General features: G+C 72.2%; 1 protein-coding gene across 1 annotated transcript; it reads left to right on the plus strand.

Moving 5' to 3' along the window:
• Nucleotides 1-127: 127 nt before the first annotated feature.
• On the plus strand, nucleotides 128-10,475 carry LAMB2 (laminin subunit beta 2). The gene is made up of 33 exons (XM_082321050.1): nucleotides 128-300; nucleotides 437-600; nucleotides 702-837; nucleotides 1,019-1,092; nucleotides 1,205-1,393; nucleotides 1,470-1,533; nucleotides 2,462-2,664; nucleotides 2,751-2,871; nucleotides 3,177-3,365; nucleotides 3,456-3,635; nucleotides 3,712-3,824; nucleotides 3,934-4,013; nucleotides 4,091-4,226; nucleotides 4,378-4,533; nucleotides 4,645-4,772; nucleotides 4,855-4,972; nucleotides 5,090-5,282; nucleotides 5,355-5,498; nucleotides 5,624-5,855; nucleotides 5,931-6,094; nucleotides 6,174-6,398; nucleotides 6,980-7,194; nucleotides 7,282-7,378; nucleotides 7,447-7,819; nucleotides 7,891-8,075; nucleotides 8,152-8,393; nucleotides 8,462-8,665; nucleotides 8,758-8,902; nucleotides 9,218-9,425; nucleotides 9,508-9,649; nucleotides 9,738-9,914; nucleotides 9,991-10,150; nucleotides 10,236-10,475. Exons 1-33 carry the CDS (start codon nucleotides 258-260, stop codon nucleotides 10,370-10,372), a joined length of 5,337 nt encoding a protein of 1,778 aa, XP_082177176.1. The 5' UTR covers nucleotides 128-257; the 3' UTR covers nucleotides 10,373-10,475.
• Nucleotides 10,476-10,826: the final 351 nt, after the last annotated feature.

Below are 10,826 nucleotides of genomic sequence, written 5' to 3' on the forward strand. Positions count from 1 at the left end.
TGCCGGCCGGCCGCACCCCCGCTCCCCGCTCCGGCCGGGATCCGCCCCGCGCTTTCCGCGCAGCCCCGAGCGCTGCTCCCGCCGCCCAGCTCGGAGCGGGGGGGGGGGGGAGCGGGAGGGGACCGGGACGGGGACGGGAAGGGGAACGGGAACCGGCGGGGCGGGACGGGAACGGGACGGGACGGCCGGGCACCTGCCGTGCGCCCCCTTTGCGCCCACTTTGCGCCCCCTTTGCGCGCCCCGGTTGCGCCCCCGCCATGCGGAGCCCCGGCGCCCTCCTGCTGCTGCCGCTGCTGGCCGGTGAGTCCGTACCCCCCTTCCAGCGGGGCCCGGTGGGGGCCGGGGTCCGGCCCGGCCCCGCCGCCCTGGCTCCCGGTGGCCGGGGAAGGGGGCCCCGCGCTCCCCCCAGCACCCTCAGCCGCCCGCTGCCCCGCAGGGTTGGGGGGGGCCCCGGCCCCAGACCCCCCCCAGGGCTGCGCCCGCGGTAGCTGCTACCCGGCCACCGGGGACCTGCTGGTGGGGCGAGCCCCCCGCCTGAGTGCCACCTCCACCTGCGGGCTGCACCAGCCACAGCCCTACTGCATCGTCAGCCACCTCCAGGTGAGCGGGACGGGGATGGGACGGGGAGGGGGGGGACCGGACGGGGATGGGGGGGACGGGACGGGGATAGGGACACGCATCGCCGAGCCTCCCGCTCGCAGGAGGAGAAGAAGTGCTTCGTCTGCGACTCGCGGCGGCCCTACGACGCCCGCGCCAACGCCAACAGCCACCGCATCGAGAACGTGGTCACCACCTTCGCCCCCCGCCCCAAGAAAGCCTGGTGGCAGTCGGAAAATGGTGAGCAGTGGGCGGGGGTGGCAGGGTGTCCCGGGGGGCTCTCCTTCCCTTCCTCCCACGCCGAGGAAGTGTGACTCAGCCGGCGGACGCGGACGCGCCCCTGGACCGCGGCCGTGTGGCGGGGGTGAGCCCCGGGGACCCGCGGGTGGGTGTTCCCCGCCATCACACGTGCCACCCCCAGGTGTGGAGCACGTCAGCATCCAGCTGGACCTGGAGGCCGAGTTCCACTTCACCCACCTCATCATGACCTTCAAGGTGGGTCCCAGCACGCGGGTACCCGGGATGGGACGGGACGGGACGGGATGGGATGGGATGAAGCCCACGGGGGCTGCGGGGCTGGCCCCCGTCCCAGCTGGGTGTCCCGCAGACCTTCCGCCCCGCGGCCATGCTGGTGGAGCGCTCGGCCGACTTTGGGCGCAGCTGGAAGGTCTACCGCTACTTCGCCTACGACTGCGCCACCGCCTTCCCCCACGTCCCCCGTGGGCCTCCGCGCCGCATCGACGACGTCGTCTGCGAGTCCCGCTACTCCGACATCGAGCCCTCCACCGAGGGGGAGGTGAGGCCCCGGTGGCACCACAGGAGGGTCGGGGGACCCCCTGCTCTCCCCTCACTGCCCTGCCTTCCCCCCCTAGGTGATCTACCGGGTGCTGGACCCCGCCATCCCCATCCGGGACCCCTACAGCCCCGCTATCCAGAGTGAGTCGCCCGCTCCGGGCTCCTGCCTGGCTGCTCTATTTTGGGCGCAGCTATTTTGGCCGCTTTCTCCCTGCTCTGAGCCCCACGGCAGGGTCAGGGCCGGATCCAGCCTGCGGGGGCTCGGGCCCCTCCTGCACGCCCCCCCGTGGGAGCAGCTAAAGGTCCGGCTGCATCGGGGGGGGGGGGGGGAGCGGAGGGGGACGGCGGTGCCAGAGCGGTGCCAGAGCCCAGCCAAGCCTCGAGCGGTGGCCGTGGTGCGGGACGGTGTCGGTGACGGGCAGACAAGTTGGGCCGGGCGCAGGATGCAGGGGCTTAATCACCCAGGACTAAATTTAGGCTGGGAGCAGGAGGGGAGGAATCTGCAGGGCAGGGCTGCTGGGAAGCTGCAGTTCCCGGGGGAGCTGTCCTGTCCTGCCAGGGCCCCCAGGCTGCGCCCACCGGGCACAGCCGTCCTCCAGGCACAGCCCCCACCAGTGGGTGCCCCGACGCCCAGAAAGGTGCCCTAAGCCCGAGGCGCTTGTTCTGCACTGGTGGGGTCCCAGCCTGCATCTGCTGGGGGGGCCTGCAGAGCCCCGGCCCGTGCAGAGCCCTGCCTGACCGTGCACAACCACGTGCATGGGAGCTGAACCACCGCAGCTACGTACAGCCCAGCCTGGCCACGTGCAACCACGTACGCGTGAGCCAAACCACACACAGCCCTGTGCCAAGGAGCCGGGCCATAGAAAGCCACGCACGAGCCAGCCTGATGGTGTGCAGCCCTGCGCGGACGCCCCATGCCATGCACAGCCCGGCGCAACTGCGCACAGGCGAGCTGAGCCGTGCCCGGCTCCGCCAAGCCACCCACAGCCCCCCGCGGCCATGCACAGCCCACCCCAGCCGTGCGCGGCAGAGCCAGGACCGTGCCAACGCGGGTCTCTCCCTGTCCCAGACCTGCTGCGCGTCACCAACCTGCGGGTGAACCTCACCAAGCTGCACACGCTGGGGGACAACCTGCTGGACACGCGGTGGGAGATCCAGGAGAAGTACTACTACGCGCTCTACGAGCTGGTGCTGCGCGGGAACTGCTTCTGCTACGGGCACGCCTCTGAGTGCGCCCCGCTCAGCGGGGCCCCCGCCACCACCGACGGCATGGTAGGTGAGCCGGCCCCCCGTGCCCTGCCAGAGCCGGGTGGCTGCGCTGCCCGGTCCGGCAGCCCCTCACCGTGGCGTCCCGGCAGGTGCACGGGCGCTGCGTCTGCAAGCACCACACGCAGGGGCTGAACTGCGAGCGCTGCGAGGACTTCTACCACGACCTACCCTGGCGCCCGGCCGAGGGCTCCAGCACCAACGCCTGCCGCCGTGAGTGCCCCGTGCCGACACCGGCTCCTGGCACAGAGATCCCGGTGCCAGGGCTGGCAGGCTGCGCCGTGCCAGCGGTTCTGGGGTGCTGCACGCTGGGATGTGCTTGGGTGGGGCCTGGCATCCTGAAGACCAGCTGTGGGGGGTTTGGGGTGCTGCAGGCTGTGGTTTGGGGAGGTTTGGGGTTGGGGTGCTGTGTACCGGGGTAAGAGGAGTCAGGGCAGGGGAGGTTTGGCACTCGGGGTGCTGCTTGCCAGGCAGGGGGTTGGGGTGCCGCATGCCGTGCCACGGTGCCGTCTCCGCAGGCTGCGACTGCAACGAGCACTCGCGGCGCTGCCACTTCGACATGGCCGTCTTCCTGGCCACGGGGAACGCCAGCGGGGCCGTGTGCGACGGCTGCCAGCACAACACCATGGGCCGCCGCTGCCACCTCTGCAAGCCCTTCTACTACAAGGATCCCAGCAAGGACCTGCGGGACCCCGCGGTGTGCCGAGGTCGGTGCCGGGGGGGGGGTGCGTGGTGTGGGACAGGCTGCATGGGGCTGGACGGGGGGTCAGGGTGCTGACCCTGCCTGCGCCCCGCAGCCTGCGACTGCGACCCCGATGGCTCTCTGGACGGGGGGCTGTGCGACGGTGCTGACGACCCAGCTCGGGGGCTAATCGCGGGGCAGTGCCGCTGCAAGGAGAACGTGGCCGGTCCCCGCTGCGACCGCTGCAAACCCGGCTTCTTCGGCCTCAGCGCCGCCAACCCGCAGGGCTGCCAGCGTAGGTACCGGGGCGGCACCCGCCGGGGTCGGGCGTGTGGCTCGGCCCTGCCAAACGCTGCTGGCTCTCTGCGCAGGGTGCCAGTGTGACCCCCGCGGCACAGTCGCTGAGGGCAGCCGGTGCGACCCCGTGAGCGGCGAGTGCCTCTGCAAGCGGCTGGTGACTGGGCGCAACTGCGACCAGTGCCTGGTGAGTGGGGATGCGCTTGGGAGCCATGCACGGTGTTCGGGAGCCATGCAGGGTGCTCAGGGCCGTGCCACCGCAGCCAGGCACTCCCTGACACCCTTGCCCTCTCCAGCCCGAGCACTGGGGGCTGAGCCACGACCTCCCGGGCTGCCGGCCATGCGACTGCGACGTGGGAGGTGCCCGCGACAACCTGTGAGTCTTCGCGGGGACGCAGGGGGCAAGGGGCATCCCTGCCGGCATTGGGGCTGACGGTGCCGCTGGGGTACCAGGTGTGCCGTGGAGACGGGGCAGTGCCGGTGCCGCAGCCACGTGGTGGGACGGCAGTGTGGCCAAGTGGAGCCTGGCTTCTACCACATCAACCTGGACCATTACACCTACGAGGCTGAGGATGCTCGGCTGCATCAGGTAAGGGACAAAGGGGTGGCTCTTTGCAGGGTCCCCAAGCCGGCAGGCACCGCTCTGCCCCGCTGCCCCCAGCGGGGGCAGCGGGGCAGAGCGGTGCCTGCTGGCCAAGGCAATTTTTGGGGTCCCATCTCACAACCCCACCTTGCACCAGGGCTCAGTGGTGGAGCGTGAGCCCCCCACGGATCGCCCGGCTTCGTGGACGGGAACGGGCTTTACCCGCATGCTGGAGGGCGGCTGGGTGGAGTTTCACATCAGCAATGTGCCTTTCTCCACCGAGTACGACGTGATCATCCGCTACGAGCCCCAGGTGAGCACCGGATGGTGAAACTGGCGGTGGGATGCATCGCCAGATTGGGGGGTGGTGGCAGGGAGTGCTGGCCGGTGAGGCTTTTTGGCACAGCTCCTTCTCCGCCGGCAGCACCTGGAGCCCTGGCAGGAGGTGAGGGTGAGGGTGCTGCGCCCCAGCCCCGTCTCGGCCAGCAGCCCTTGCGGAAACACCATCCCAGCCGATGACCAGCTCTCCACCAGCCTCCCCTCCGGTGCCAGGTGAGCGCCTTGCCGGGACTGGGCTGCGCCGGGGGCTCACAGGAGGCACCCGGCTGCCCGTGCTCTGCTTTGCCCCCGCCAGGTATGTGGTGCTGCCCCAGCCCATCTGCCTGGAGCGGGGCGTCTCCTACACCCTCCGCCTGGAGCTGGGCTGTGCCACCGCTCGGCAGGATCCCACTGCCAGCGTGCTCATTGATTCGGTGAGGGGCAGCCGGGCAGCGGGACGGGGGACACCAACCCCTTCAGGGGGGCAGGATGCGGCCGTAGGGGACACGGGGAGAGACAGGCATGACATCCCACTGACTTGCCCCCACCAGCTGGTGCTCCTACCCCGTTACTCCTCACTGGAGATGTTCATCGCGGGTGACCCTGGCTCCATGGAGCGCCGGGAGACCTTCGAACGGTACCGCTGTGCCCAGCCCTTCCACGCCGCGGGGCCCTCGCCCGTGGCCGAGCCTTGCTCCAGCCTCCTGCACAGCCTCTCGGCCATCCTGCATGACGGGGCGCTGCGTGAGTACGGCCCCGTGCCCCATCCCGTGCCCCACGGCGGCCACCGCCGCTCACCCCGCTCTCTGCCTGCAGCCTGCCTCTGCGACCCCCAGGGCTCGCTCAGCGCCGAGTGCCAGCCCCAGGGCGGGCAGTGCCGCTGCAAACCCAACGTCGTGGGACGGCGCTGCCACCGCTGCTCCCCGGGAACCTTTGGCTTCGGGCCCGGTGGGTGCCGAGGTGAGCGCCACGGGGCTGTGCCAGCCCAGCCCAGAGAGGAGCCTGGGCACCCCGGGGCTGGGGGCACCAGGGAGGGACGCTCCCTGCATGCCAGGGGCAGACGCCGTGGGTGCCGTGCCTTCCAGCGTGCCAGTGCAGCAGCGAGGGGTCGGTGAGCACCGTCTGTGACAGCGCCACAGGGCAGTGCTCCTGCCGCGAGGGTGCCCATGGCTCGCGCTGCGACCGCTGCCAGCCCGGCCACTGGGGCTTCCCCGCCTGCCGGCCCTGCCAGTGCAATGGGCACGCCGAGGACTGCGACCCCCAGACGGGCAGCTGCCTGCGCTGCCGCGACCACACGGATGGCGAGAGGTGCCAGAGGTAAGTGGGGCACACACCTGGACTGGGGCAGGGTGCTGCCAGCAGCCCCGGCCCCTGCTGACCGCCTGCCTGCAGGTGCGCAGCCGGGCACTTTGGGAACCCGGCGCTGGGCTCCGGGCAGCACTGCCGGCCCTGCCCCTGCCCCGAGGGGCCCGGCAGCCCCCGCCACTTCGCTGCCTCCTGCTACCAGGACAGCCGCTCCCGGCAGGTCGTCTGCCACTGCAGCCCCGGGTACACAGGTGGGTGCCTGCCGCAGCATGCTCGGTGTCCTTGGGGGTTCCCCATCCCCGGGCACTGCCCAGCACTCTGTGCCGGCAGGTCCCCGCTGTGACGAGTGTGCCCCCGGGTACTACGGGGACCCGCTGCAGCCTGGCGGGCGCTGCCTGCCCTGCCAGTGCCACGATAACATCGACATGACGGACCCGGAGGCGTGCGACCGGCGCACGGGGCGCTGCCTGCGCTGCCTCTACAACACGGCGGGGCCACACTGTGCCGAGTGCCAGCCCAGCTACTACGGGGACGCCACAAGGCACAGCTGCAGGCGTGAGTACCCACAGCCACGCCAAGACGGACCTGCCTCCAGGGCCCAGCACGTCCCTGGGGGCTGTGGGTACCCATGGTTGCCCTTGCTGGTGCACAGCGCTGTGGGGTCCTGGCAGCCCTGCCCTGCTCTGGCATCTCCTCTGCCCAGCCCGGGTACAGCGGCCCCATCCTTGTCCCTGTGCCCAACTTGTCCCATCCCATCTACATCCTCATCTCAGGCCCATTCCTGTCCCCGTTGCCATCCCATCCCCACTGCCACCCTGACTCCGTCCCCATCCCATCCTTATCCCGTCTCTATCCTGACCCTGTCCCTGTCCCATCTCCATCCCATCCCCATCAGTTGTCCTCATGCTGTTCCCATCCCACCTCCATCCGGTCCCCACCCCATCCCTGCCCAATCTCCGTCTCCATCCTGCCTCCACCCTCACCCATCCCCATCCCCATCCCATCCCTACCTGTGTCCCTGCACCATCTGCACCCCTATCCCATCTCCATCCCCATCTTATCCCCATCCCGTCCCTGTCCTCATCCCCTCTCAGCACCCCCATCCCCGTCCCCGCTCAGCACCCGTCTGGTTCTAGGTTGCTCCTGCAACGCGCTGGGCACCGACCCCAGCACCTGCGGGCCCCAGCAGTGCCAGTGCGATGGGCGCAGCGGGCAGTGCCACTGCCTACCCCACGTGGAGGGCCAGAGCTGCGACCGTTGCAGCCCCAACTTCTGGAACCTGGGCAGCGGGCAGGGCTGCCAGCCCTGCGCCTGCCACCCCCAGCACGCCCTGACACCCGCCTGCAACCAGGTGAGAGAGGGACGGGGCGCGGGGGGCTGGGATGGGGCGGGGGGCGTGCCGCAGCTGCGCTAGCCTTGGCCGCGCCGTGTCTTTCAGTTCACGGGGCAGTGCTCGTGCCGGCCGGGCTTCGGGGGCCGGACCTGCGCCGACTGCCAGGAGCACCACTGGGGTGACCCGCGGCAGCAGTGCCGAGGTGAGAGCCGGTGCCGGCGGGGGGTCCGTGGCGAGCCCCGCGGCGCCCTGACCCCGCTCTCCCCACAGCCTGTGACTGCGACCCCCGCGGCGTCGCCAGCACCCAGTGCCACCGCAGCAGCGGCCACTGCGACTGCCGGCCTGGCATCTCGGGCATCCGCTGCGACCAGTGCGCCCGGGGCTTCGCTGGCGCTTTCCCCGCCTGCCAGCCCTGCCACCCCTGCTTCGGGGACTGGGACCGGGTGGTGCAGGACCTGGCTGCCCGCACCCGGGCGCTGGCGCAGCGGGCCAGCCTCCTGCAGCACACCGGGGCTGCCGGCGCCTTCGAGGGCACCTTCCGGCGGCTGGAGGAGAACCTGGCCACCGTGCGTGACGTGGTGGCCACCCGCAACGCCACCGCTGCCACCGCCGCCCACCTGACTCATGCCACAGAGGGGCTGCGGTGAGCACCCGGCGCAAGGCACGGCTCCTGGGGTGACCCCAGGGGCGGGTTGTCACCCCCTTCCCTTGCAGGCAGCAGATCGAGGAGGCGACAGAGATGCTGACGCGGCTGGAGGGGGAGCTGACGGCCACCCAGGACGCCAACTTCAATGCCAGCCACGTGCTGAGTGCGGTGGACCGGGGCGCCCGCGCCCTCAACCACAGCCTGCAGGACCTGGAGCAGCGGCTGCATGCCCTCAAGACCTCCAATTTCCTTGGTGAGCTGTGCCGCAGAGCCGGACCAGGGCAGCGGGGCTGTGGCCGGGGGTCTGACAGTGGCCCTGCCGCCCCCAGGTGCCTATGACAGCATCCGCCAGTCCCACGGGGAGTCCCGGGAGGCCGAGCGCCGGGCAGACGCCTCCACCCGCGCCGTGCCCAGCCCCGTCAGCGCTTCGGCGGCCACCCGGCACCGCACCGAGCAGCTCCTGGCCAGCCGGCGGGACAATTTCAACCGCCAAAACGCGGCCAGCCGGCGGGCGCTGATGGACCTGGCGGCGAGGGCACGGGCGCTGAGCCTGCAGCCGCTCAACGAGAAGGTGGGACGCGGGGAGGGAACCTGGGGGATGGCAGCCAAGAGCCACCCCGAACCTGCGCTGCCTTGTAGGTGTGCGGTGCGGTGGGTGACGTGCCCTGCGCCGAGAGCCCCTGCGGGGGAGCTGGGTGCCAGGATGAAGACGGGGCACGGCGCTGCGGGGGTCTGAGCTGCGGCGGGGCTGTGTCCACGGCCGACAGCGCGCTGGACCGGGCACGCCATGCCCAGGAGGAGCTGCGGCGGGCCGCCGGCGACGTGGCCCAGCTCTCCCACAGGGTGCGTGGCACACGAGCGCTGGTGGGAGCAGGCCGCACGGCCGTGGCACCCAGCCCTCGGGGCCGGTGCTGAGGGTCTCTGCCCCTGGCCAGGTGGCCGAGGCCAAGGAGAAGGCGGACGAGGCCCGACTGCGGGCGCAGGCAGCCCTGGACAAGGCGAACCAGACCAGGGCCCGCGTGGAGAGCTCCAACAAGGAGCTGCGGGAGCTCATCAGCCACGTCAAGGCCTTCCTGAGCCGTGAGTGCCGGCGTGCCGGGGGGGCTGGCCGCCCCTGCCCGGCACTGCGCGACTCTGCACCTGCACTGCACCTGCGCCACACTGCATGGTCCCCGTACTGCATGCAGGCTGTACCGCCCCGGCGCTGCACCACCCCGGCACCGCACAGTCCCTGCCCTGCCCTGACCGTCCCATGCCCCCCCAACCGTCCCCTGCCCCCCTACCCTGCCCCACGCTCCCTCCCCACGGCTCCCCCCTGCCCCCCCCCCCCGGGTCCGCCTGTCCCCACTGCACCAGGGTGCCGTGGCGGGGGACACTGATGGCTCCCACCCGCAGAGGAGGGGGCCGACCCCGAGAGCATTGAGGTGGTGGCCAGCCGGGTGCTGGAGCTATCGCTCCCCGCCGCGCCGGCCCAGATCCACCGCCTGGCCGAGGAGATCAAGGCGCGGGTGCGCAGCCTGGCCAGCGTGGACGCCATCCTGGAGCAGACAGCCGGCGACGTGCGCCAAGCCGGGCAGCTGCTGCAGGATGCCCAGCGGGCTAGGTGAGCCTGGGGACGTGGGGACGTGGCCCCCCGGGGACCCCCAGCCTGGGCTGGCGCTAAGGCCGTGCCGCCCCGGCCGCAGGTCACGGGCAGAGGGGGTGCGGGGCACGGCTGAGGCGGTGCAGCAGGCGCTGGAGGATGCGCGGCTAGCCCAGGGCATGGCCGAGCAGGCGCTGCACCAGGCCACCGGTGACATCCAGCACAGCGAGAGAGCCCTCGGCATGGTAAGGGTCCCAACCCTGCAGCCTCTGCTCTGTCCCCACTGTGCGGGCACCCTGACCGTGCCTGTCCCCCCCTGCCGCCGGTCCCCAGATGCAGGCCCAGGTGGCGAGCACAGAGCAGCGGCTGGCAGGTGCCATGGGGCAGATCGGGCTCCTGGACGGACAGACGGACGCCCTGAAGGTGAAACGTGCCAACAACAGCCTGGCAGCCACGCGTGCCCAGGAGGCAGCTGGTGCCGCGCGGGACCGAGCCGGCGAGGCCAAGCAGGTGGGTGAACGGGGGACGTGGTGGGGCCAGCGGGGGTCCCACGGGGGTCCTGCTGACCGCCCCCGCTGCCCGGCAGATGCTGGAGGGGCCGCTGCGGGATCGGTACCGGACGGTGCAGGAGCTGGTGCAGCACCGGGCGCAGGGCGCGCGGCAGGCGGGTAGCCGGGCGCAGCAACTGCGGGACGAGGCTGCCAGGCTGCTGCAGGACGCCCAGGGCAAGCTGCAGCGGCTGCGAGGTGAGGCCGGGGCGGTGGGTCATGGTGGGGGGCCGCGCTGACCGGCGTCCCCGCTGACCGGTGTCCCCTCTCCCCGTCCCCGCAGCGCTGGAGGAGGCGTACGAGCGGAACGAGCGAGTGCTGGACGCCAAGGCGGCCCAGCTGGGCGGGCTGGAGGCCAGGATGAGGGAGGTGCTGGCCACCATCAACCAGCAGGTCCAGATCTACAACACCTGCCAGTGATCCCCCGCACCCCCAACCCCGGCCCCCGGCCCCTGCCCGCCCCCGGAGCGCCGTGGGCAGGGTGGGGGGCAGCGGGGCACCCCCCTGTGTGAATAAAGTTACAGAGCAAGACCGCCTGGCCTCTGCTCCGTGCCGTGGGCCACCGTGGCCGCCCCGGTGGCCACACAGCGGCCTCCCTGATCCCCCGGGGTGGGAGCCGCTTGCTGCCCAGCCCCGGGGTGTAGGACACTGCCCGTCGGCTGGGGGGCGGCCGGTGGGGCTGGGGGCCGCCCCGTGGGACCGGCAACGGGGCCGGGGGACGCGGTGGCCCCGGGGCACGCGGTGGCCACCGGGGACGCGGTGGCCCCGGGCCGCTCGCTGCAGGCCGCGGCCCCGGCGGCGCCGCCCGCCCCGTTGCCATGGGAACGCCCCGGGCCGGCTCGCGCCCTTGCCCGCCCTCGGGGGCGTGGTGACG

The sequence above is a fragment of the Platalea leucorodia genome, assembly GCF_965183815.1.
Source record: "Platalea leucorodia genome assembly, chromosome: 9".
Classification (NCBI taxonomy): domain Eukaryota; kingdom Metazoa; phylum Chordata; class Aves; order Pelecaniformes; family Threskiornithidae; genus Platalea; species Platalea leucorodia.